Genomic DNA, 24,764 nt, shown 5'->3' on the forward strand with positions numbered 1-24,764 from the left:
GCAATTTAATTTATTTAATTTTTCGTATTACAAATAATAACAAATGTATGTATATCAAATATTTGTTTAGTACAATATGCTTCATCTTCATCTATTTTCATCACTCCTCACACTTTTGTTCTCTTCGTTAACAATAATTGTTTTTTGTTTTTGTTTTTATTTTTGTTTTGTATTTAGACGTAAAAGTTTCTCCTCATTTTACAGATTTGTTGTTGTTGAAAAATTGTTTATTAAGTTGTTTTTGTTGTTGTTGGTTTTAATTGGCGACGTTACGTTACACGGCACATGAATCCCTATTCGAAATGTTTTTGTGATGTAATTGTGATTACAAAAAATCATTATAATATATCCTAAATAAAAGTAAAGGAAATACACACACACACACACACACACACATATAGAACACCTGCACACTCTCTCATGACAAACTAAATATATTTTGTAAAGAGAAACTTGTTAAAATTCAACTAAATTGTGTGTGCACTTAAACACTGGAAAAGTTAAAGATAGAAATAACAAATTGGAGATTCCATATAAATAGATTTCAGAACTTGAATCAATAATTCATGCCGATATGTTGTCAGACAAGTTCAAAACTTTCCTTTACTTTTGGTCTTTAAACAACTGCTACACAAAAATGTGGCCAATTGGTTTATAAGTCTTGAAATATAGCTGGAAAAAAAACTAAAAATTTGGAAAAGAATTCGATCTATGTATGTATATGTAGTATAATTGATTCAATTTGTTTTTTGATTTATTAATTTTTATTGTTTTCTTTATTTGCCAATTTCTCAAAACTTAAAACATTTTACACAATTTTTTTAATTTTAAAAATTTTTAATACGTACGCAGTCTGTTTAAAAGTAAAGTTAGATTATACACGCCTACATCCTACTACATCATATACAATATATATATATATATATACTCATATAGATAGAAAGTTATATATTTGTATATATATTTGTTATTTGTATATATAGATTTAGTAATTATGATTAAATCTTGCCTTTGCATCATCACAATTCATGTAAAGTATCTTTTATATCTCATTTTAATAACTCCGATTTTTCTGTTTCTGATGTTTCTCTGATGTTGTTGTTGAAGTTGTTGTTAATATTGAATTGATTTTTATAGTTTCCCTTTTCTGTCGATTGTTAAAATTGAAATGTAACACACGTATAGTTAATATTAGTTGAAAAATCAAAACGAAAACCAAACGGATTAATAATTTTTTTTGCTTTCTTTTACAAAGTACACTCGGGGTGAGGTGAGTTGGGGGAGGCGGAAGGGGCAAAAAAAACAATTAATAATGAAATATCATTGAAACGAATTAAAGAGCTAAGAGTTATTAGTTCGGTAAGTAAAATGGTTTAACATTAGATTCATTAATAGTTAAAGCATAAAAATATTTCACTAATAATTAATATTCATCTGGGTTTAAAATGTATATATATATATATGTATATATATATTTATGTATTATAATTCATATTTATAATCAAAAATTAAAAACTAATTTTGCCAAACGTTTTTGCTTTCCCGAAAAAAATTAATTAAACAAACAAAAAAATTACAATATTTAACACAATTAAATCAAGAAGAAGAAGAAGAAAGGAAAGTAAGAGTAAGAGTTAAAAAGAAAGCTAGAGAAATTTTAGTAGGTTTATTAGTTAGTTAATGAAACTTTCGTTAGGAAAAAACGGATGATTAAGAAAAGGGATAGGCGGCACTTTGTTTAACTTGTCGATTAATTTGATTTTTTTTCGTTTTTTCTTTTGTAACGGAGTGTAACAAGTTGCCAATTAATTTTTTTTGCTTTTGGTTGTTTTTTTTTTTTTTTTTTTAGTTTACAATTAAGACAAAAAACAGAGACATTAACAATTACAAAAAAACTTACAAATTAAATTACAAATTGAAAACAATATTTAAAATCAGTACAGTATCGAGAATTAAACAAAAAACTTTTAAAATTAATGTATTGTATAATATGTATATATTTGCATTTGTTTTTCTCTTCTTTTTCGATTTTCGGTTCACACAAAAAGTCACCAAAACAAAAAAATAAAAAAATTCACTTTAAAAATTTAATCAAAGAATGGAGTGGAAATAACAAATAAAAAAATAAAATATGTATAATTTAGCATGCGGCTTTTAAAACATTGTAACTTATATAAATTACTTTAATTATTGTGTGTGTGTGTGAGTTTGTTAAAAAAATTTCATAAAAAAAGAAGTAAAATAATAATTGAAATTTGGTTAAAAGATTTTCAATCAAATCTTAGAAAATGGCGTACTCTGCACTTTCTTTTCGACAGCAGTTTACTTGTGTTTGTATCTGTGTGTGTGTGTGTGTGTGTGTGTGAGTGTGGGTGTGTGTGTACTAATTTTAAGCTTAACTATGGTCATTTAGAATTTCTTTTTGTGTATATGGTTTTTGTTATTAAATTTGTTTTTTTTTTCTTCACTTATTGTTTGTGGCTAATAATTAAGTATTAAAGTTTTTTGCTGGTTTGCAAAATTTTGCGCAAGTTTTTTTTTTATATAAAGTTGAAATTGTTTAATATATTTGTTTTTCTTTTTGTTGTTTTTTTTTTTTGTGTTTTTAGGCAACTGCTTGGTGTGTATGTGTTTCTGGGTTTGTCTGTGTGTGTGTGTGTAACATAAAAAAATTATAATATTTGCTTTTGTTGCTTTGTTTTTTTGTTTGTTTTTTGCATCTAGGCTTTAGTGGTTAACAATAGTCATAGATACGTTTCTCATTTCTTTTACACACTTTTTGCTTACTTTTCAATTTTTTGTTTTTTTGTTTTTAATTTTAATTGCCAACAGTTTTTGTTTTAATATTATAGCTTGGAAGTAGGATTTTTCATTATTTTTTTTAGTTTAAAACTAATTTTTGTTTCTTTTTATACATTTTTTTTTTGTGTTTTGCTCTATATTTTGAGATCTAGATCAAGAAAACGGAAACGGAAATGAATTTAGGCAAGTAACTTTTTGCTTCCTGTTTTTTTTTTTTTTTTGTTTGAGTGTGACCAGATGTGTTTTTTATGAGCGTGTATAAGTATTTCTATGTGTATTAGGCATGGAGTTACAATTACAGTTCTTTACAGTACAGTTATGCTTTGAAATGATGGCCACCACCCTTGTCTCTAGTTCTGGTTCTCTTCTAGGCGAAACTGGCCAATCTTTCCCGTATATAAAAAGATTATTATGTGCGCCTTGTAGCAGTAATTTCTTAAATAAGGCAAAGAATTGCATGTAATTTATGTATTTTACTCTTCTTAAAGGGGGCGTAACTTGCATTATTATGGGTTTTTAGGGGGTTAGGGGTTTAGGGGGAGGTGTTTAAAAGAGCGCTTTAGCTACATAAGTGTGAATTCATAAGTTCTTCTGAATTGAATTTTTGTTTAAGACCTAAGCGGATTATATAAATCGTCATAGTATTTTTTCATTTTAGTTAAGTGTAAATATTGATTATTATTATTATCAATTTCGTTTATTTTTTTTGTTTTTAGTTGTTATTATTATGAAACTTTATAATCTGCTGATTTTGTGATGTCTGCGTTTAACTGTATCTAGGTTCTTTTTAATTGTAAGTAATTCGTTGTTAAGAATAATTTTTTTCTTTCTTTATTGTTTGTATGTTCGTCCGTCCGTCTGTCTGTCTGCCTGTCTCTGTGTGCAATCTTACTTAGCTCCCTACATATATACTCTCTATTTTGTTGTTGTTGTTAAAGTTGCCTAAATTTTAGTTGATTTTTAAAAAATAGTTTATATATCTGGTTTACTCAATGTTTGGTTTTTTATTTTTTGTTTTATATGTTTGCAGAAAGTCTTGCCATTTGCTTACGCTAGGGCATTATATAATAATGCCCTCAAAGCGCATATCTAGAATTTATATCTTTTTTTTTTTTTTGTTACTACTTGTTCTTTCTAATTTTAATGGTTTTTTTTGTTTTTGTTTTTGTAATCAGTCAATTTTTACTTAATGAAGCTTTGCTTTTTTATTTCAATTTGAATTGTTTTCTTAATTTTGTGTTTTTCTTTCAGTTTCTCGTTTTCTTTCAATCATCTGAGCTTTATATTTTTCGTATATATGAATTGTAAGTTATATTTGCTTCAGCATTTTTCTTTTTTTTGCCTTTTCCAATTTATATATATATATATATGTATGTGTGTGTGTATATGTATGTATGTATGCTTAGATGTATACAATAGCTTTTCCTTCTTGTCGTATTTGATTTCAAATTGTAAATATGGTAAAAGTTTTCCCCAATTTAATGCACTCCCCTCCTCTTCTTCTTATCCTCCTATCTGAGACACATATACACTTGATTTTTGCATATGTATATGTATGTATGCTTGCTTAAGTTTTAAAATCTTTTTTTAATCTTTATATAGGTTTACGATATACATATATATATTTGTTATTCACTTTTGCTATATTCGCTCAATTATTGTTTCGATTACAAGTTAAAAACGTTTCCTTCTCTCTTCTTAGCTTGTGTTTAAGTTAATAAATTTTAAAAATTGTTTACTTTTGAGGCTTTTTCTTTTCAAATTTACTCTTAAAAAAGTTTTGTGAAAAATACGTTAAAAATGTTGTTTTACTGCTATTGCTGCTGCTGCTGCTGCTGCTTCTGTTTGCAAGGCTTTTTCTTTTACTACTTGAGGTTGAGATTACATACATACATATTCCATATAACATATATATAGAACACACCTACATAATATATATATATATGCCGCCACCTTTTTCTTTTTAGAGGGGAGGACTGTGATGATGATAAAGATTATGTGTGTGTGTGTGTCTCCTCTTTTTCTTTCTTTCGTTTTGTGTGATAAGTAGAAAACGTTTGCTAATTTTGGAATTGATTAATAGAGGATTATTATCCTAAGTCATACGTTTTTCTTACTATACATATATAATATAAAAGAAAGTGGAAAAGGTAAAGGGGGGCGGGGAGTAGAAGAATTGCGGTGATTGCTGCATAATTATTGTTGAGGAAAATATATTGTTATAGTTGTTTATTGTTGTTGTTGTTGCTGCTGCTGCTGTTTGTGTCTGTGTTTTATTGTTGTTGTTGCTTTAACTGTGTGTTGCTGTTGTTGGTTTTTAACTCCATGCCGAAAACGTATCCATGTACCACTGTTCACCATTTGTGCCTAGAGGTTGCTGTGGTAGCGGTAAACTGCCCCAACTGCCGCCATTTCCTATTAAACCGCTTGGGTAACGTCGCTTAACATCTGCCGGATTTTGGTGACCTCCATCGAACTTACGTTTACCGACTACTGCAGATTTTGTTTTGTTTAACGGATCGAGAGTTGTGTGTGCGATGGGTGTGTGTTGGGTGTGTTTTTTTTTTTTTGGTTGGTTGGTTGGTTGTGTGCAGCATTTTCAAAAGAGAAAAAAGAGAAAAAGAATTAAAAATATTGTTAATACAAAAATGGTTCAATGTTGTTGCTATTTTGGTTTTGTTGTTGTTGTTGTTTTTTTTTTTTTTTTTTTAGACCGGGCTATGGTTAAAATGAGGATTTGTTGTTGTTGTAGAGGGTAGGCAGATATAGAGAGAGATAGAAATAATATTTATTTTTTTTTTTTTTTTTTTTTTTTTATTGATTTTATTTTTTATTTAAGGCATATTTTGGATTGTTTTTGCTTTCGTTTAATTTTCGCTTCTTTATTTGTTTGTTACAGATCGAAAATCAGAAATGTGTTTCAATTGACATAACGTTAGGGGACTTGGACATATAAGTTTGTCTGTTATTTTTTTTTTTTTTGTTTACATTGTTAGACGAAAAAGTAAATTAAAACAAAAAAAAAAACGAATTATATATGTGTAGTCAAGAATGAATGAATGTGAGGGGGCTGGTGAGGCGTGAGGAGAGGGTAGCTCTGTATGCTTGTGTGTGTGTGTGTGAGTGTGTCCTGTGTGTAACAATTCAGAATTCTTTCTGTTTGATGTCTGTGTGGGTAAAATATTGTATCTTTTAGATTAAACATCGTCAAGGACGATTGGTTGATGGGTAGAGATGAGAGGGAGGAGATGGGTTTTATATATATATATGATGATCCAAGTCGGTAAGATGAACTTGACATAGTCTTAAGCTTTCTGCATTGTCAAATCAGTAGAATCCAGGATATTTGAACTGAACTGATCTGATCTAATCTGCTTGTCCTTGGATAGGGTGTCACACTCTGTTTGCGTGAGGGTGTGTGTGTGTGTGGGACATACATATATAGATAGTGTATTACAAATTTCAATCGTTGCGAAAACAAAGACATTTTTTTTTTTTTTTGATAGGGGACAAAGAAAAAAAGTGAAAATGTAACTAAACTTGGCAACGACTGACTGTGAGTGTGATTGTGTGTGTGTATGTGTGTCTGTGATAGTGTGGTTATGGGCTTTTCTTTTGCATTTGAACTAGAGCTGCTCGTTTAGTATCTGTGAGATCGACGTGACTTGGATTTATGTGAGTGCTTCTTGGTTTTACGCGACTTGATTGACTTGTGTAATTTACGCTTTTTTCTTGACGGTCGAATCAATTCACTATCCAAGGAACTGCTGGCCGTAGATGCGCTACGTTTAGTGGCCCTCCATGAATGTCTTGAGTGCAGATCCAGCTAGAAACAGATTTGGTAGGTAGTTTTCTTTTCTTTGTTTTTCATTGGGGAGAAATTGATAAAAAAAAAGGCGCGTATGTGTGTGTATATTGTAAGGCGTAATCTAAACGGAAAATCAAAAAAAAAATCCACTACAATAATGAGAGAGAGAAGAGATAAAACAGACATAGACAAAGGGAAGAAGAAATACAAATAAAGCATTTGTGTAGAGTGTAAAAGCAAGAGTAAAATGGCGAAACAATACAGGACATCATGTACGGATCGCATATATATATGTATACATATATGTGTGTGTGTGTGCGTGTAGGTGTGCATAAGGTGTTCGTCTCACGCCTTTGCATTTGACAGGAAAAGCGTGCTACGACTTTATGCAAAGAAATCTTTTCTTCTGGCTGCATAAGGACGAATTGCATCATGGATAACAAATTATATGGCCAATAATATATATATATGTGTGTGTGTTTTGTGTTTGTGAGCATGTGTGTGTAGTAAACATAATACACGAATCGATTAGTATTTGTATAGTTTTGTTTTTTTAAATTATAATGGTAAAAACGATATTGAGTTGATAAAATGTGTTGATTTTGGTTATATACCGTATGTACATGGAAGGGGAGATTATATATTATAAGTGTATATATATAAAATGGATATACCTGGGTGGTGGAGGGAGGTAGGGTGAATTTTTTTCTTGGCATGATGATGAAATTTTCAATATACAAATCAATATCAAAAAAATAGTTATCGATTGATATAAATGAAATGCACATAAAGATTTTTATAGGTATATAAACATATATATGTATATGTATGTATGTATAGTTAATTGATTAATTTAGTTTATAGGTAGGTTATAAAATGGCGGTAAACATATCTATATACATATATTTATCTTTGTGCAATCGCAACTTTATCAATTTGGATGGATAAGTATATTATTATTATTATTTTCATTATTATTATCATTACTTAAGCGTTTTTGTTTACCCAAAAAACATAAAAAATTTGAAAACACAAAATCCGTTTTTAGGAAAAGAACAAAAAAAAAACAACAAAAAATTATATACACGTACGTCAAAAATTTAAGGTTTTTGGTTGAAGTTAATCTGTGATTTGAGAAGGGCATTGTGCGGGTTGATATGACGCAGGAAGGAGGCAGAGAAAGAGAGAGAGAGAGAGCGAAAAAGGGAAGGAAAATAAAAGGTTACAAACGAATCGTCGCCTTCATCTTTGAATCTCTCCTTATATCACATTCTGACGACTCTCTATGACGCTGGCGCTTACAAATTTTCTTTTTCTTTTTAGTTAGTAGTAATCTTAGTTACACTCTAGATGGTATAAAAGTAAGGATTAAGATAGGTGACAATTAAGTGTGAATATAAATACTAATCGATTCATAAAACGTTTACACAATGAGAGCAAGGAGAACTGACGACACATACAAAAAACACTATCGCGTATGTATATATAATATATTGGTATAATTTGTTATATGCTGCTGACTGTCCAAATACATATAAATAGGTGTTTGGGTAGTGTGTGTGTGTGTGCGTTTGTGTTTAAGAAGAGTTTGCGGTTGATTTTGCTGCTTACAGTGGTCATGCATAAAAAATGTAGCATACATTTGAGCGCAAAATTATATTGTGTAAGAACAAAACATTAATTCCATTTTATATATATATTTGTACAAAAGTTATTAAAAATCCCCACAATTTGTAAGCAGCAAGACCAGAACTACTACATTAATCAGGACACATTAAGAGATTTTATTTTAAAAACAAACTTGTTGCAGAGCAATGGAGAAAATAAAAAAGGTCAAAAAAAAAACACACAGGAAGGGTAGGGTCGGAGGAGATTATAGGAAGGGCAAATTAAAAGATTTACAACATTTAAGGTAATTACAAATTTTACGAGACACACACGACATAAAATTATGAGAGAGAGAGAGAGAGAAGAATTAGTGACTTTTTCTGAATCTTAATAAGAGAAAACTCTCGCGTTGTGTGTGTTTGGATGGATTATTGTCCTTGTGCGCTTCTTGAATACATATGCGTTTGTCTGGGTGTTTGTGTGTGTGTGTGTGTGTGTGAATAGGTGGTGTGGTGTGGGTGTTTTGGGGGGTGAAAAAGTGTAAGATTACAAAATTTGTTGTTGGCTTTTACATTTAAAGATTCATTTTTTGTTTTTTTTATACATGTATATGAAGAATTTTGTATTTTTCTTTGGGGGGTTCTTTCGCTTTGCTGTTTGCTTTTGTTGCAGTTTTTCTCGTTGGTTGTAATTTTTCTTTGGTGTTTGGTTTTGTTTTCTTTTTTCAGTTTTATTTGGTTTGATTGGTTTGTTTTTGGTTTTTTTTTTTTTTTTCATAAGCTCACCTGGTAAAGTTTGTAGCGGCTTAACGTGATGGGTGCCACGAGCGCTTGCACGCGTTGGTACCACCCCACGGACCCCCCGGTTGCTGCCGGCGCCCCCTGAACGGTGGCCCCCCGCTGAGCTACTGCCGCCACCACCTGTCCCGCCGCCGCTGCCACCGCCTGTGACGTTGTTTGGGCCCCCAGACGACTGATGCTGCCACGCTGGCCAACGACTCGGCCACGCTGCACTGTGATTCCATGCCCACGACCAACCCCCTAGGTTATTGTCAATATATATCATCGTTATCATCATCGTCGTCGTTGTAGTCATCGTAATCATCATCATTATGGCATCATCATCATCATCATTGCATGCATACATTTGTGTTTGTGTTGTGTGAGTGTTGTCGGTGTTGAGGCGTGTGTGTGTGTGGTGTGGTGTGAATGTGTGTGTTTGGCGGTGGTGATTATTCATTATTCATTCGACGTTCAATGTTTGTGGGCAATTCGATTTTCATTATCCATCATTATCCATCGGTGTTGATCATATATATCAGTTCATTTTTGGCCATTTTCGAATTCAGATTTTACAATTTTTCGTGGTGGTTTTTCGCATTACAAATAAATTGATAAATTTATATATATATATTTATATATATATATATATATATATGGATCGCCAAGATAATTGTCAAATTTTGTATAATTTTGGAGGTTTCAAAGACGAGTCGAATGCAGAAATTCAGAATATAACAAAGGATAGAAACGGGGTTCCCGGTTTTAGAATCGAACGTTTATAGTTTTTTGTTTTTTTTTTTTTTCGAGATGATGTCGGAGAGAGCGAGACAGAGAGAGAGAGAGACAGAGTGTGTTTGATATAATTTTTAAATTTTTTTTGTGGGTTTTTTGTTTGTAATTTTGGGGGTTTTGGTTTTTTGACGAACATATATATAAAATTTTGTTGTGGTTTTTTGTTTTTGTTTTTTGACCGAAAAACGAATGAATTGTTTGCATAATATATATATATAAGGTTATTTTTATATATATAATGTTGATATATATATATATATAAGTATATAACAAGAACACATAAAAAGAAAAGAAAGAAAAGAAAAAAATCGAAACAAACGCGTTAGATTCTTGGTGTAAAAAACTGCTGTTGTTGTTGTTTGGTTTACTTTTGTATTACATATGTATGTATATAGATATTTGTATTAAATATAGAAAATTACATTCTGATATTGCTAATATATTTTATGTATGTATGTATATATACTGTCTGTCTGTGTGTGTTGCTGCTGTGTTTCTTTCTCGTGGAAAATGAAAATAAATGTATGTATTTATATATATATTTATAGCTCAAATTCGAATTCAACTAGCATTTATTTGATATTTGATATTGAGATTTGTGTTTTCTTTCGATAATATACTTATTATGATGATATGAATAAAATTATAGTTTCTCCTCTTGCGATTGACACAAAATTAAAATTTAAATTAAATCATAAAATGATGTAATCATTTTCGATAACAAAGTTAAGCCAATACATATTATATAATAATAAAAAGCGAAATTAATTATTAGTAAAATTTAAAGCGTGGGATAATACATAAAATAAATGGTAAAGCAAAGCCTTAGAAACTAAAAGCGTAAGCCTCAGTTGGCTATCAAACATCAAATTGATCTGTCTGGATATGTCAACTATATCTTAATACCCTGTAGGCAAATGGATGGATTGCATAAGTCAAGTGAATTGTATATTGTTTGATATGTTTGGTGATGAAGTAGTACAAAAATATTGCAACGCTGATCAGAAATGTAAATAGTCGTACTTCTTTGTTGTCTGTAGCTGATCATGAATCTATAGTCGAGGCATTCCAATCAAAAGTCTTGCTGATCTGTAATCTATGGTAAAGCTAAAGCAAACAAAGCCTTAAAAACTAAAAGCGTATTTGAATTGGCTTAAAAACTAAATAAAAAGCAATTTAAAAATAAATCTAAGAAGCTTTTTTTTGGCGTAGACATTTGCCAATTTGGCTTGCCACACGCACACAACGAAATATAATAAGCATAGATTAATATAGGTATCCATTGTAAGGTGTGCAGCGTTTCGTGTGTGTGTATGTGTGTGGGTGAGTTTATTATGTGGATGTAGGTGGGTGGGCGTGGTGGCTTGGTGCGCTGTTGGTTGGGCGTGCAAAAATTTTGAAAACACCAAAAGAAGAAAAAAAGAACAAGACACAAAATTAATTTTGATCAAAAAGCGAAACGCGAGAATCAAAACAAAAAAAAAAAAAAAATCAAGGAATTATATCTAAAACTAAATGCAATTACTTTTCAGATGCAGCAACATTACAAGGAAATACTACAAGAGGCAAAATGAAATTTAAATAACATAATTTCGGGCAATGTTTCTCATGTGTTTCTGTGTGCGTGTGTTGTATTTGAGAAACTGTATATGTATCCGTATCTTGTGGTTATGGTGGTGGTGGTTAAGGGTGTAATTGACGCAATTCGATGGTTTGATTTTGTGTTATAGTAACCCACCATAACGCCTGGAGAACTGGCCGGATTATTGATTGGTTGATTGGGTGGTGCTCGTGCCAGACGTTGCGTACCCCCGACCAAGGGTGAATTGACCGTTGCCGGCAGACTGACCACCGATGGAGTGGCCACGCCCAGGCCATTACCGCCACCGCCCATAGCACTGGCGGCAACTCCACCCACATTGGTCGTATAATCATAGTAAGTGTAATCATTCTCATACTGCCGATAGACATCATCATAGAAGGAGGTCTCAGCAGCGGTATAGCCGCCGGTGGTAGTCGGCGGCCGGAAATCCGTGAAACCGAAATAGTCATAATCATATTCTAAACACACATCATATATATGCATCGGTTTAAAACGGGTTGAGGAACAGGATTGAGCAGGAAATGAGGATAATGAGATTAGTCAAAGAGTTAAAAAACAAATTAAAGGTTAATAATATTTGGAATATGAGTGTGGTTAGTGGTGTTATTGGAGGAGGCAAGGGGTGTGGAGGAGGCGGAACCTATCAACGTATCCCAATCTTTCTCGCGTTGCCAATTAATTCAATTGTCTTGTTCTTGCCAATATTAAATGGACCAATTGCTTCAATTATGAGAAGATGATGACGTTTCAACAAAGGATGTTATTGTTGTTGTTGTTTTTGAGGTTACTTACCGGTGATATAACATCAAACAGTATACAGGGTGCTTAACATTCGCTACACAGAGAACACAATTGCAACATTTAATTATCGATAAACAAACTATGTAAACTATAACTATTAAAGTAAACACAAAATAAAGACTTGAAGGAACTAACTAAAATTAGTTATTATTATTAATAAGTTGCTGATTTCGCACTTGGAGCGACATAGAGAGTTGTTGTTGTTTTACATTTTTCATATTGTTTTTGTTTTTTTGGAAATGGGGTAAAGGTAAAAGGGGGAGCAACAAGGAGCAGAGTCGAAGATAAAGACGAAGAGAGAAAAAAAGCATGCAAAACAAAAATTAAACATATGAAAGAGTGAGAGAGAGAGAGAGAGGGAGCAGGGGGTCGAAGGAACTTAAACTAACAAACAAACCAACAACATTTACAATTATGAATTAAAAATAAATTAAGATCGTAAGGATTATGCATTTTTATGTTATCCAATAGTATTTTTTTGTATTTCGATTAGTGGGTTATTTTTTTTTGGTTTTTTTTCTCCATTCTAGCTGGATTTACATTTCATTTTTATTTGGTTTAGTACTTTCTCAGTTAAAAGGGGCCTAAGGGTGGGGGGTGAGAGGGTGTGTTGGGTGTGGTCTAAAAGGGGTCAAGTGCTAAGCATGATTAGTAGTGAGTTGAGTGTGTGTGTGGGTGTGTGTGTGTTATGTGTGTTAGTTAAAGATTTCTTTTCTTTTTTTCGATGGTGAAGGATGACGAATGGGTTCAGCGGCGCTTTTTCTAATATTAACTTAACTCAGTAAAATGATAATACATGAAATAAATTAAATTTAAAACAATAAAGAGAACACAAAATAATTAGGCAGCTGGCCAATTAATAATCATACAAAGAGCCTTCTCGACAAAGAGAATGTAAGAGACACACAAATCGAGAAGGACAATAGAGTTAGAGTTGGTTAATTACTATGTTTAAATGATGTGTGTGTGTAACTAGAAAAAACACAAACCTAGCACAACAAAAACATATACGGAACAAGTATAACCAGATTTGATTTTCATTTGCTTTTGTGTGTGTGTGTGTGTTAATGTATGTATATAGTTTGTGTGTGTGTGTGTGTTTGTGGTATGTGCCTAACACAACTTGGCTAACTTGACCGCTACAAAAACTAAACCAAATTAACAGAGAGAATTCGTTTGCTTCTTTTTATAAATATTAACAATATTTTCAATTAATAAATGTACTAATTATATGTATACACAGAGAATTGCAATATGGCAAAACTCTATTTCATCCTTGAACTCGTCTTAACCTACACATAGTACATGTTTATTCTTTGGCCCATGGGCCAAGTTAGTAAACACATCTCTATGTATGATGATTGTATGTGTCATGTCAAATGTCACTTGGCGAATTTGCGAAACTTACCGTATTCACGTGGCATCGGTGTACGCAGCGGCATGCGAGCACCTGGAAGGCGCATTGGCGGCATTGACATCATGCTGGGATGTGTCGGCGATAGATTTCTGTATGGAGACAATGTTTCAAATCTAAATTTACAAAATAGGCCAAAAACCAGTAGAGAAGGTTGGTTAGGAAGTTGTTTCGATTACGCATTGTTGCGTTTTGCGGACATTTGTGTGTGAGTGTGTATGTTTGTGTGTGTGTGTTGGTTTAAACGGAGTGAGCGAGTTGGGCGAGCAAAGAAAGAAAATACAAAATAAAAATTAATTATGATGTTACATGTGAGCGAGAGAGATATGGCGACTTTGAAGGTAAATCAAATCAAATATTGCCGAAATCAAAGTTTAATTATATGCCCAATATAAATATTTCGCTGTTACTTTTAGAATTTTGCGCCAATTTGAATTAGAATTTTAGAATTTTGGAGGTTTATCTTAGTTAGCCTAATAATTGGTTTAGTCATCCACTTACCCCACTAAACCGGGACGCGTCTGCATCATTTGCATCATACGACGTTCACGTGCACGCAGAATTTCCTCTTTTTTCTTTTTATCTGAGGGAGGTTTGGCGAGAGAGACCTGTAAAATTAAAGGGAAAATTCATTAATTAACAATGGAAAATGAGAGTTAGGGCATTTTTTTGCTCACCTCAATATTCGAGGCGCCGATCTCCTTGCCATTAAGGCCACGCATAGCTTCGACGGCGCTATCACGATCCTCAAAGTGTATAAAGGCATAGTCTTTAATCTTCTTAACGCGTTCTACTTTGCCATATTGCTCGAATTGTTCCTGCAATTGAAAGAAACATAACCAAATTAAAGATCTCTGCATCAGAAAAGGACTTTTTCCTTTTTAATACCTTCAGTTTGTCTTCAGAGACATCCTGTGTTAGATTTCGTACATATAGCACTTTAACCTTGGACATAGTTTGTTCATCTGGCTCCTCCTGTGGATCGGCCCAGTCGACTATTATATCACATCCCCATACCTAAAAACACACAAAAGTCAAATAAACATGAATACCTCCCTAAATGTTTATATAGTAATCCTCTCTCGTTTTACTTACCTTAATTCTACCAGTGCCAAGTCTTCGTTTGGCCAAAGAAGCCGCCTTATGTGAGTCATATTCAAGAAAACAGAAACCGCGATTCTTTTTCTTATCATCTGGAGAACTGTATATGATTACCTCGTAGAGACCAGCTACATGAGCATTTTCGAAACGGAGGAAGGTGTTTTTTTTTTTTTTTTTTTAAACAAATGTAAAAGAAAATTGATATATAAGTACAGCAAATCGAAATTGTAGCATATACAAAATTTGAGTGAATAATTTTTATTGTTTGGTTAGTAATGCAATTTTTTTTTTTTTTAAGAATTTTGTTATTTAGCACTAAGAGTTGAATTTGCTTGCAAAACGACAAACAAAAACAAAGTAAAAAACATGAAATACAACAAAAAAGTATTTGTATTTGTATTATTAGGCCTGTGTGTATGTGAGTGTGTGTGTTTGTTCTGTTGGTGTGTGTGTGTGTTAACACATATACAAATATATTGTATGAACTATAGCGAACGGTTGAGAGAGACAGAGAGAGAGGGGAGCGAGAATAGTATAAAATATTTAAAAGATGAAAAGTTATTTGAATATTTTTCCAGGAAAATGTTATTGAAACTAATTTTGAATTAATTTCCCTTGATAGCTATGTAAAATTGCCAAAATAGGATGATTTTGAAAACCAATGCCAACAATTTTTGCATATTTTCAAATATTTTTGAATATTTCAATAGGCGCTAAAAGGTATTTCTTTGTGTGTGTAGGTGTGTGTGTGTGGTAGTGTATGGGAAGAAAAGGATTAGATAGAGATTTTGAAAAGGAGGTTGAGAATACAGAGAGATTCATGTGGTGGGTAGGTGGGTTTATATATATATATATATATATATGTATATATATTGTATTACAAAAACACATTAACGAGTAGGTGTGGGTAGTAGTAATTGTTGTAATCATACGAAACACACTTAGAAAACATTTAGAAAATAAACTGTGTTTGTTTTCGTAATTAAAATATTTAAAATATAGAGCACACATTGAAAAATATTAAAATTGGAATTTCTTGTTTGCTGTTTGCGGCTTTTGCTTTTTTTTTTTGTATAACACAAAACACAAGATACATACATATGTATATGGTACGAGTATATAGATTTTACACACTGAGGGGGGCGGGACAGAGGGAGAGAGCGAGAGACACAGATATAAAGAAAGTTAAGATAGATAGATAGAGATAGACACACAGATATAGAGAAATATGTAGATAATAGAGAGATAGAGGGAGAGAGAGACTAATTGTTTCTGCTTTCGATATTGAATTGAATTTTGGCTTTTGGTTTTGAATTAAATTGATTTTTGGTTTTAAATTTTTATTTGTTTGTATACATATAGAAATTTATATAACGGAAAAGGAAAGATAGAGAGGGGGGGAAGTGGCTGTTTGGTTTACACATTAATTATTTAAAATTGTGTATTTTCTCCAGTCATTAGCATATATACATATATATTTCAAATGGCATATATTTGTATATATATAAATCGGGCCAGAATCAATATCCATTTCATTTGACAAATTAGTTTCATCGATTATGGGGGAAACTTTCTACACAATTATATATATAGATTGTATCCTTTTTGCTTTTTGGGTTTTGTGTGTGCGCATTTTTGTTGTCTTGTCTAATAAAGGTTATATATGTATGTATGTATATAAGATATCTGCACTAAAATCAAAAAAATATATATATATTTAATGAGATTTTGTTTTTCAAAAATATTCAAAATGTGTCATTGTTTCTTTGTTTTCTTTTTGCAAATTGTTTAGCTACAGGTTTTCAATGTCAAAAAATTGGACACATTTAATAATAATAAAAAATTGATAAAGAAATAAGCGAGTTTCATATAGTATATGTTTGTTGTGTGTGTTTTGTGTGTGTGTGTGACAATTAATTTTTTGTTGTATTTATTTAGATAGAAAGAAAATGCGAGTGATTTAATATAGAGAAGGTGGAGGAAGGTTTAAAATTATTGAGATTAAGAGAGAGAGCAAGAGAATGTTTAAAAGTGAAGAAGTGAAATTTCAATTCTTCAACTTTAAACTTCCTCTTACATATTAATGGGCGGGGCGGGGAGAGTAGTGTTTTTCTTTTTCGACAATTTTTTATTGTTGTTGTTATAGTTGTTTTAAAAGCGAATATTGCAAAACAAAAATCCAATTAGTTACTTCAATACTTCATCATCATTATCCTTTTTTTCACATTCTGCAAATATCGCCCCTAAAAACCATTAATGGCCAATTTGTTACCAATTCGCGTTGTGCTGATGGATTTTTGACTGGACTGGACTGGGTTGGCTGGGTTGTTTTTTTGTTGGTTATATTTTTCTATAGATTTTGGGTTTTTTTTTATTTTTTTGGATTTTGGATTCTTTTGCTTTGGTTTGTTTTTTTCCTTTTTTTGTTTTGTTTTTGGATCACTTACGTGCATGTTTAGAAAATTCCTCAATTAATTCGTCGCGATCTCTATTCTTAGGTATATTGCCGACAAATAGCCGGTGATTGTTAAATGATATCGTAACACCAATCTTTTTGCCTTTCCGAATTTCAAAATCATTTAGCTGCAATTGTTTGTAAAAGTTCACACAAAACAAAAGAAAAATTTTGATTTGCTATGAAAAATTTGTTGATTTTTGTCCTTTTGGTGATACTGCAATTTTCATTTGGTTTTTGTTTTTGTTTTTGGGATGAATGTTTTTGGTTTGGTTTGGTATGGTATGTGTGTGTGTGTGTAAGATTGTGTGTGTAAGATTGTGTGCATAAGTTGTAGTCGAGTGAGGGGGAAACTATATTGCTAATAAAAAAAACTGGACTTAGTTTAGGTTTATCATAAGTTTAGGTTTCTTACGTGCCAAATAAAATTTAGTTAATACTTCGATTTGCATCTAGTTAAAGTTCTGTTACTAAAAATTTACATTTTATTACTTAAGACACTTTCAAATTTTATTCAGAATCATGAATTGTCGAATACACTTTAAAAGTGCCTGTAAATTCTAAAAGTGGCAATCAAAATAAACCAAAATTTTTTGAATGAGAAGTTTTCAAATGAAACAAAGAAAGAAATCAGTTACGTTCCCTAATGCCATATATATGTATAGCAGAAATATCTTTCGAATTGAACAAGAACCTCTATATATAATGACCTCAAATAGTCAATAATTTGCTCTTTCGAGTCATTTTGAAACGGTTTCTACTGCCTCTTTGTAAATTGTTTATAAAAATAATTTGCAGTATATATATTTATATTGTATTATATGTAAGAAATAATAGTAAATAACAAGAGATTTTGTTGTATGCATAATAATTTTGTAATAATTTTAAATAATTTTCTTTTGAGTTGCTTTTTTTCAAGTTAATGACTGGAGATATTATTTATATATATATATATATATGTATATAGTAAAAATAAGTAGATAGATCAGAGAAACAGAAAAAAAACATATTCTTAATAATACAAGCGTATGACGAAAAAAAATGGCAATGGCAATGGCGACGTCGACTTTTGGATGGTCTGTATGCCTCAGTGTGTGTGTGAGTGTGTGTCTGTGTGTGTGGTGTCATTGTCAGTCTGTGTGTGTGTGTGTGCTATAAGTTAAGGTGTTGTCTTTCGCTGATTTGTGTTATCTAATTTGATTGCATTTGAAAAGAGTCTCGAGATTGGAATCGCTTTTCAATGATTTTTCAATGTGGCATGGCATGGATGGTTGGATATGGTATATAGATAGATATAAGGAATGGCATGAGTGGCATGGTGGTGGTGAATTTGGTGATTAATGTATAAAAATAATAATAAGTTATAATAAAACAAAAAAAACCATAAACGAATAACCAGCATAAATAGAGAAACGGAAAATTATAATCCCCCGCTTGGTCTGATAACGAGATTTACTAAACTCCTTTCTTATTTTAGTTCCCTAAAGTTGTTTAGCTCCCACAATTAGCCAATTTAATTGTTCCATTGTGTATATTTAGCCAATTGGATTCTTGTTTTTCAATTTAATGCCGATTATTGAAGTTGATATAGAATCAATATTTCGCTTGATAACATCTCAACTTCAATTGTGGATTGAGTTTTCAATTTAAAATAAATTTGTTTTGTCAATTTTGTGTATCAATTTACCTGTAAGTTTACCAAATTCCTCTAAAATTTCATCTTTGCCCTTAGATTTGGGTATATTGCCTACAAAAAGGCGCAGATTCGGTACGCTTATATTTATTTTGAGACACTTGCCGGGTTTTATTTCGTGATTATCGAGCTAAAGAAAACAAAAAATATTGTGGGCGGGAAGGGGAAAACATTGTTGATTTCAGTTTTAATACCAATTCGCACATTAAGTTAAATAATCAAAAATAATAATATAAATAATAAATTCAAATAAATGGAATAATTTGTAATAAATCAAACAAGGGCGGGTGGGCGTTGGGCAAGGTTGAGGGTGGGGCTGCCGATGGTGGTTTAAACAAAACAACAAAATTAAAAAGAAAAACAAATAAAGACTTTTGTAAATAAATTTCACCAAAATATGTTTCATTACCAATTTGGAATATCAGTTTTAAAGTGGGCAGATAAGCGCATCAGGCCGCATTTTTAGAATTTCAGTATTTTGGAAATGTTAGAGGAAAAGGAATTAGTTCAATTGTTAGTGAGTAGTAGTAAATGGTTATAAGTAAAATTTTGATTTGGGTTTCATCACGTTGAGGTTTAGAAATATTTCACATGCTCGTTGTTTCAAATAATAAAACCAGACAGTGAAGAATCGTACGCTGCTTAGATGACACTATAGATTATATAGAAAGTACTAATTGCTACAGATCTAAAAAGTTGATTCTCTAAAAAGTCAGTCTATTGCAAGAAATGTTCAAATAAATAAAGATAAGATATAGTTGTTATATATGGTGCGTGTGTGTGTGTGTGGTATTCAAGGAGTGGGAAAATCAGCCAAATTGTTCGAGAGAGAGAGAGAGAACTCTTTTCAAATTTCATAGATCGATTTCAATTTTCCATTTTTGTATCTTCTTTTTTTTTTTTGTTGAAGAGTCAAAATTATAAACTAGAAAGAACGGGACATGCATAACAAGTTACAAATAGAAGTAAGAATAGCTTAAGGATATATATATATGCATATATGTATATATATATTAAAAAACAGAGAGAGAGACATAGAAAGAGCAAGTGAGAAAGAGAGAGAGAGACAGCGACAGATAGCGTTATAGCAGAGTAAAAAGGCATTTAAAAGCAGCATACTTTAAAAACTAAAATTGTAATTTTTCCTTTTTCTTTTCTTCTTTTTGTTTTGTTTGTTATTTTTTTTAGAAAGCACCGAATAAGAGGGAGATATATAGCAATATATATATATATATATTTATCATTTATATATATACATATATATTATTAATTTGGTTTGCTGTTGATGTAGTTGCTGTTGTCGATTTTTTTTTTTTTTTTTTGTGGGGGTGTTGATTTTTTTCATTTGCTCAATTTTGAGATGGCCGTGGGATTGTTCCTACATCACAATTATTGTTGTAAAAACAGAATATTGAAAATAGTTTATATATCAAATATATATATCATAATAGTTAATGTATAATATACGTAAAAACATTTAAGCAATTTTATATAATGGTTTGTTTTCCGTTTATGGGTTTGATTTTCTAGAGGGTCTGGGCTGGTGTTTGGGTGAAGAGGGGAGAGGGTTGGTAAAAGGAATATGTGTGTTTGACGTAGCTAGACTGAGGCTGAGTCAGTGGCTATGCAGGAGGAGTTTCATCGTCTATGGTTGGCATAAATACCTGTCGCACTGCATTGATGGCCGCATCGCGATTTGTGAAGGTGACAAATGCATAACCACGATTTGTGCCCGTCATCGGGTCCATCATGAGGCGTAGGTCCCAAATTGTGCCGCAGTTCTCGAATAGGGGTATGAGCTCATCTTCGAACATGTCTTTGGGTATTTTTCCGCAGAAAACTTCGCAGCCATTTCCCGGGACATTACCTTCCCAGTTTGGCGGCGGACCACCGTATTTGCGTTGACCTGCAGGGCGGATTTGGCGGAAAATTAGAAATCGAGAGTAAGTACCTCATCACACAAGAACTTACCTGTCGTCACATCCAATGTGTAGCCGGTACGTTCAAGAATTTTTTTGATTTTATCCTCATCCGGACCCTTGACTTGAACAGCAGGAGCAGGCGTCGGAACACCCTGCTGACTGGCTCGACTCTTTTGGCGGTAGGTCTTCATTACACCACATAAGTAGGCAGACTTATTTGATACATGTTCCAGATTCGATTCAAGGAACTGACCCAGCACATTCAAGGCACCATCAACGGGAAACTCCTTGAGCGCGTCCAAGGCGCGCTCATCAAGCTCGGCATGAGCAAGTTTGCCGGTTTTGTAGATTTCATCCAGTTTTCCAGCGACCTTTTTGTATATAGACGAATGCAATTTTCAATAAGCTAAGTGTAATAAGGTAGATATTTGAGAGCACACAATTACCTTTTTGTCCAGGCCGTACTCCAATAATTTTGGATAATCCTCTGTACGTTCGCCATCACCACGGTCATCGGCTTTCTGATTAATGTCATCTAGTAGTTCGCCATTACCTTCCGCCATTTCTGTAAACAATTTAAAGAATAAGATATTCGATTAAATCAAATGAAACCAAGATATAGTCTATGTAAAGAGAACGCACATTTTCACCTCCAAGTGAGGTCAATGAACGTTCCACAAAAATGGGTCGACAAAAAGTTTTTGGCGAATTTAAAATTTCGCAACTTACGCACTGGCGGCACGCATCTAGCGTTACCGAGAGAAGGAGAATACGTGAGAGAGTGGCCCTAACTAGACAACAAAGAGAGAGCGCAATGTATTGCCAAAAAGTTCAATGACTCCAAACAAAACATAAAGCGTCGACACGATCTAGAGAAGTGGGTGAGTACAAACGCACAATGTGCGTGAGAATGGAATAGAGAGAGAATACCCAAAACATAAACAATCAGAGAGGCGTGCGAATTACAAATTTCGCGATGCGTGCCGTGCCTACTACGCATAGTGCGTATACGCCGCGTTGTTCGCTTAATTGGCACAAAGATAAGCAAGTTGATGACGACACACACAAACACACACACACACAGATAGATAACGTATTCGATTCTCTAAATTACTTGCAAAACTGTGTGATTTAGGATTTTGTTTTCTGTATTAGACTTTGACATTGCTGCTGCTGAGTCGCTTTTAAACCAAAGTATATAAAAATAGAACTTATTATCTGCAACTTTATGACGAATGAGTAATAACTTTAAACTTTCGAAAGTAAATTTCCAAGAAATATGCAATTCAACAGGTTTTTTTTTCTTTTGATTGCAATCATATTAACAATTGGCCAAATACATATGTGAATTGAGAGGCACGAATGTATACCTACAATGAAATATGTATGTATATACACACAAGTGTTCTAAGATAAGCGCAGTCACCTCAAGCGAATGGGCGCCTCATAATGAAAATGCAAATTTTCCACTGTTGCCAAGACGCACACACACATACACATGTGTTTGTATACATTATATATGTTGGAATTATAGAAAATCGCAACTGCACTTGGAAATACACGTCGAATGAGTAATATGTAGATATCTGCTTGGAATTGAAGGAAATATCAATTTTGAAAAGTAAAACATTCCAATTCTTTAATGTACACATTAAGAAAGCGTCAACTGAGTCTTATTATCAGTAACAAATGTTGGAATTTGGTTTTGTTAGCTTATACATACAACTGACTAACACATACCTCCACATATATGTGCAGATTGTTCATCCATCTATATATATATATAGAAGTAAATATGTATGTAGGGTGATATTCATCAAACAAAAGTGAAATGAAAACGAAGCTGCAGAGCAATCAAAGCAAAAAATGAACAAAATTTTAAATTTCGACTGATTGATACCCTCCTTTGTATTTTGATCACGTATACGCACATGTGCACATGCACAGCATTCAGTCGTCGAAAATACCCACTCCTCCCTGCTTCGGTTCAACCGTTTTCTCTGTAGGGTACTATTCAGAACCAAAAGCAAAAGGCAAACGCAAACCGAAAGCGATAATTGCGTAACGTCAATAGAGCGGTCGGTCGGTCGAGTGGTGGTGGAGGTGGAGAGAGCATTGAAGAGAGCGCACAAAGAGATGGCGGTGGGGGCCCAGCTGAATTTATGGGCTGAGCGAGTCGCGCAGCACACATTGCTAAGATATTTTAGCGCTGCTTTTTGTTTGTTGCTGCGTTGCGAATTTTTACCTCTCTCTTCTTTCTGCCTCTCTAGCGAGCGCGTACGCTCACCCGCAATTCTCTTTTTTGCTGACATTGAAATACTTCTTAGGATGTGTGTGCGTGTGTGAGTATTTTGGCATTTTTGTTTTACATTATATTTCACTCACTAAATTCCCGGGTCAAAGGATACTTCTTATAGAAATTTGAAGCAGCTGTTGTTGATGAAGCCACTGCTGCTGCTGCCGCCGCTGCTGCTTTTGATCCATTGCCCAAAAAATTGGCAAGCATTGTTAGAAACGAATAAACAAACCGAAACCGAAATATTATAACTAAAAAGAACAAAAAATTCCAAAATTTCCTCGTCGACTTGAAATTTGAAAGCGTTTTAGTCAGTTATTTTGTTTATTTTCTTTATTCTGCTGGGTGTTCGTTGGTAATTTTTTTTATCCACTCTTTTTCTCTTCTTTCCGGATCCAAAATATAAGGGTATTCTTTGTTTTGCTGCTTTTTTTCCCCAAAATTTTTTGTAGTTCCGAAAATGTTACGAACGGACGATTAAAATTTACACAATTAGTTTAGAAACAAAATTTTATTGCTGCCTACACAACCGAACATACGAACGCCTAGACGACACGTAGGAAATGATGTGGAATAATGCCCAGTTAGAGAATTTGACATTAGGCATATAGTTTACTTGGATTTCGATAAGTTCGTAATAAAATTTTGTTGTCAAAAATTATATCGATAAAGTGACAGCAGGTGAAAATTATTATGGCAAGCAAACACTGAAACAAAGTCTCCTTCACTGTACTAGTAGGCGTGAAAATGTAATCACTCGAGGAAACAAACAAAACCTGGCAGAGGTGAGAGGACGGGAGCCAAGAGATACATCTTGCGGATGGCTGTTTGTTGTAGCAACAGCAATGAAAATCGAGTCAGGATACTTAATGCAGAGAGGTGTAATGCAGGGAGTAGCTGCAAGTTCCGGACAATTCTGTGGCCACTCAAGGGCCATTATTACTATTTTATGGAGAGAAATTTGAAATTTATCGATAGCTTCTATGTAAGTATATTTAATGTCAATTTCGTTTATTACAGCATTTGCATACCACATAGTCATATACATATACATGTATGTATGATGTTGGCAACATCATCAACTGTTTGCATATGGCAAATTATCAGCCCTTACGATAACAAAAAATACAGACCAACCCATATTTTATGCATGTTTGTTGTGGCAACATAGAATATTGGCGCTGCACTGTTTACTTTAACCATATTGACTATGACGCCCACTTTATGCCCTTTGGATGGTTGTGTTGTTATTGTAATAATATTTCCCCTTTAGAGTATACAAACTTCGTTGCTATTAAAAGAAACAGCTACATATAAGTGGGTATTTTATTTTTTTATGCAGGTTAAAAAACTTTGCCTCTCTACAGCAAGCAAACAGGCCCAGCAACCGAACGCTTGTTGGTAACTACACTACCTCAATAAATTTTATGTTGACGGCGGCGATATGCACACACGGCAAACATTCTATGTATGTATGTATCTACATATCCTTGGACCTGTGCCGGTTTAAGTTGCACCCTCTCACACAAACCATACTAATAATAACAACAACAACAAAAGCAACAGTAAGAGAATGTGTCCTGTTGGCCCACCCCTCAATGTTGCAATAACTGGAAATGAGGGTGGGTTTCGTTGTTCTTTGCCAAGAGATAATGCCTGGTGTAGGGTTAGTAAATCAGCGATATGA

The 24,764-nt window shown here is 32.9% G+C and overlaps 1 protein-coding gene across 1 annotated transcript; it reads right to left on the minus strand.

Annotated features, from left to right (window-relative positions):
* Positions 1-94: 94 nt before the first annotated feature.
* Positions 95-23,628, minus strand: Syp (Syncrip). Its single transcript, XM_068301552.1, is given in 14 exon segments — positions 95-5,295; positions 9,004-9,075; positions 9,078-9,258; positions 11,531-11,853; positions 13,605-13,726; positions 14,112-14,218; positions 14,288-14,428; positions 14,499-14,627; positions 14,706-14,839; positions 18,854-18,989; positions 20,524-20,765; positions 20,831-21,152; positions 21,228-21,346; positions 23,167-23,628. Coding segments are annotated over 14 exon segments (2,325 nt in total). The 5' UTR covers positions 23,288-23,628; the 3' UTR covers positions 95-5,119.
* Between the last annotated feature and the right edge of the window lie 1,136 nt (positions 23,629-24,764).

The sequence above is a fragment of the Drosophila tropicalis genome, unplaced genomic scaffold, assembly GCF_018151085.1.
Source record: "Drosophila tropicalis isolate 14030-0801.00 unplaced genomic scaffold, ASM1815108v1 contig_878, whole genome shotgun sequence".
NCBI lineage: Eukaryota > Metazoa > Arthropoda > Insecta > Diptera > Drosophilidae > Drosophila > Drosophila tropicalis.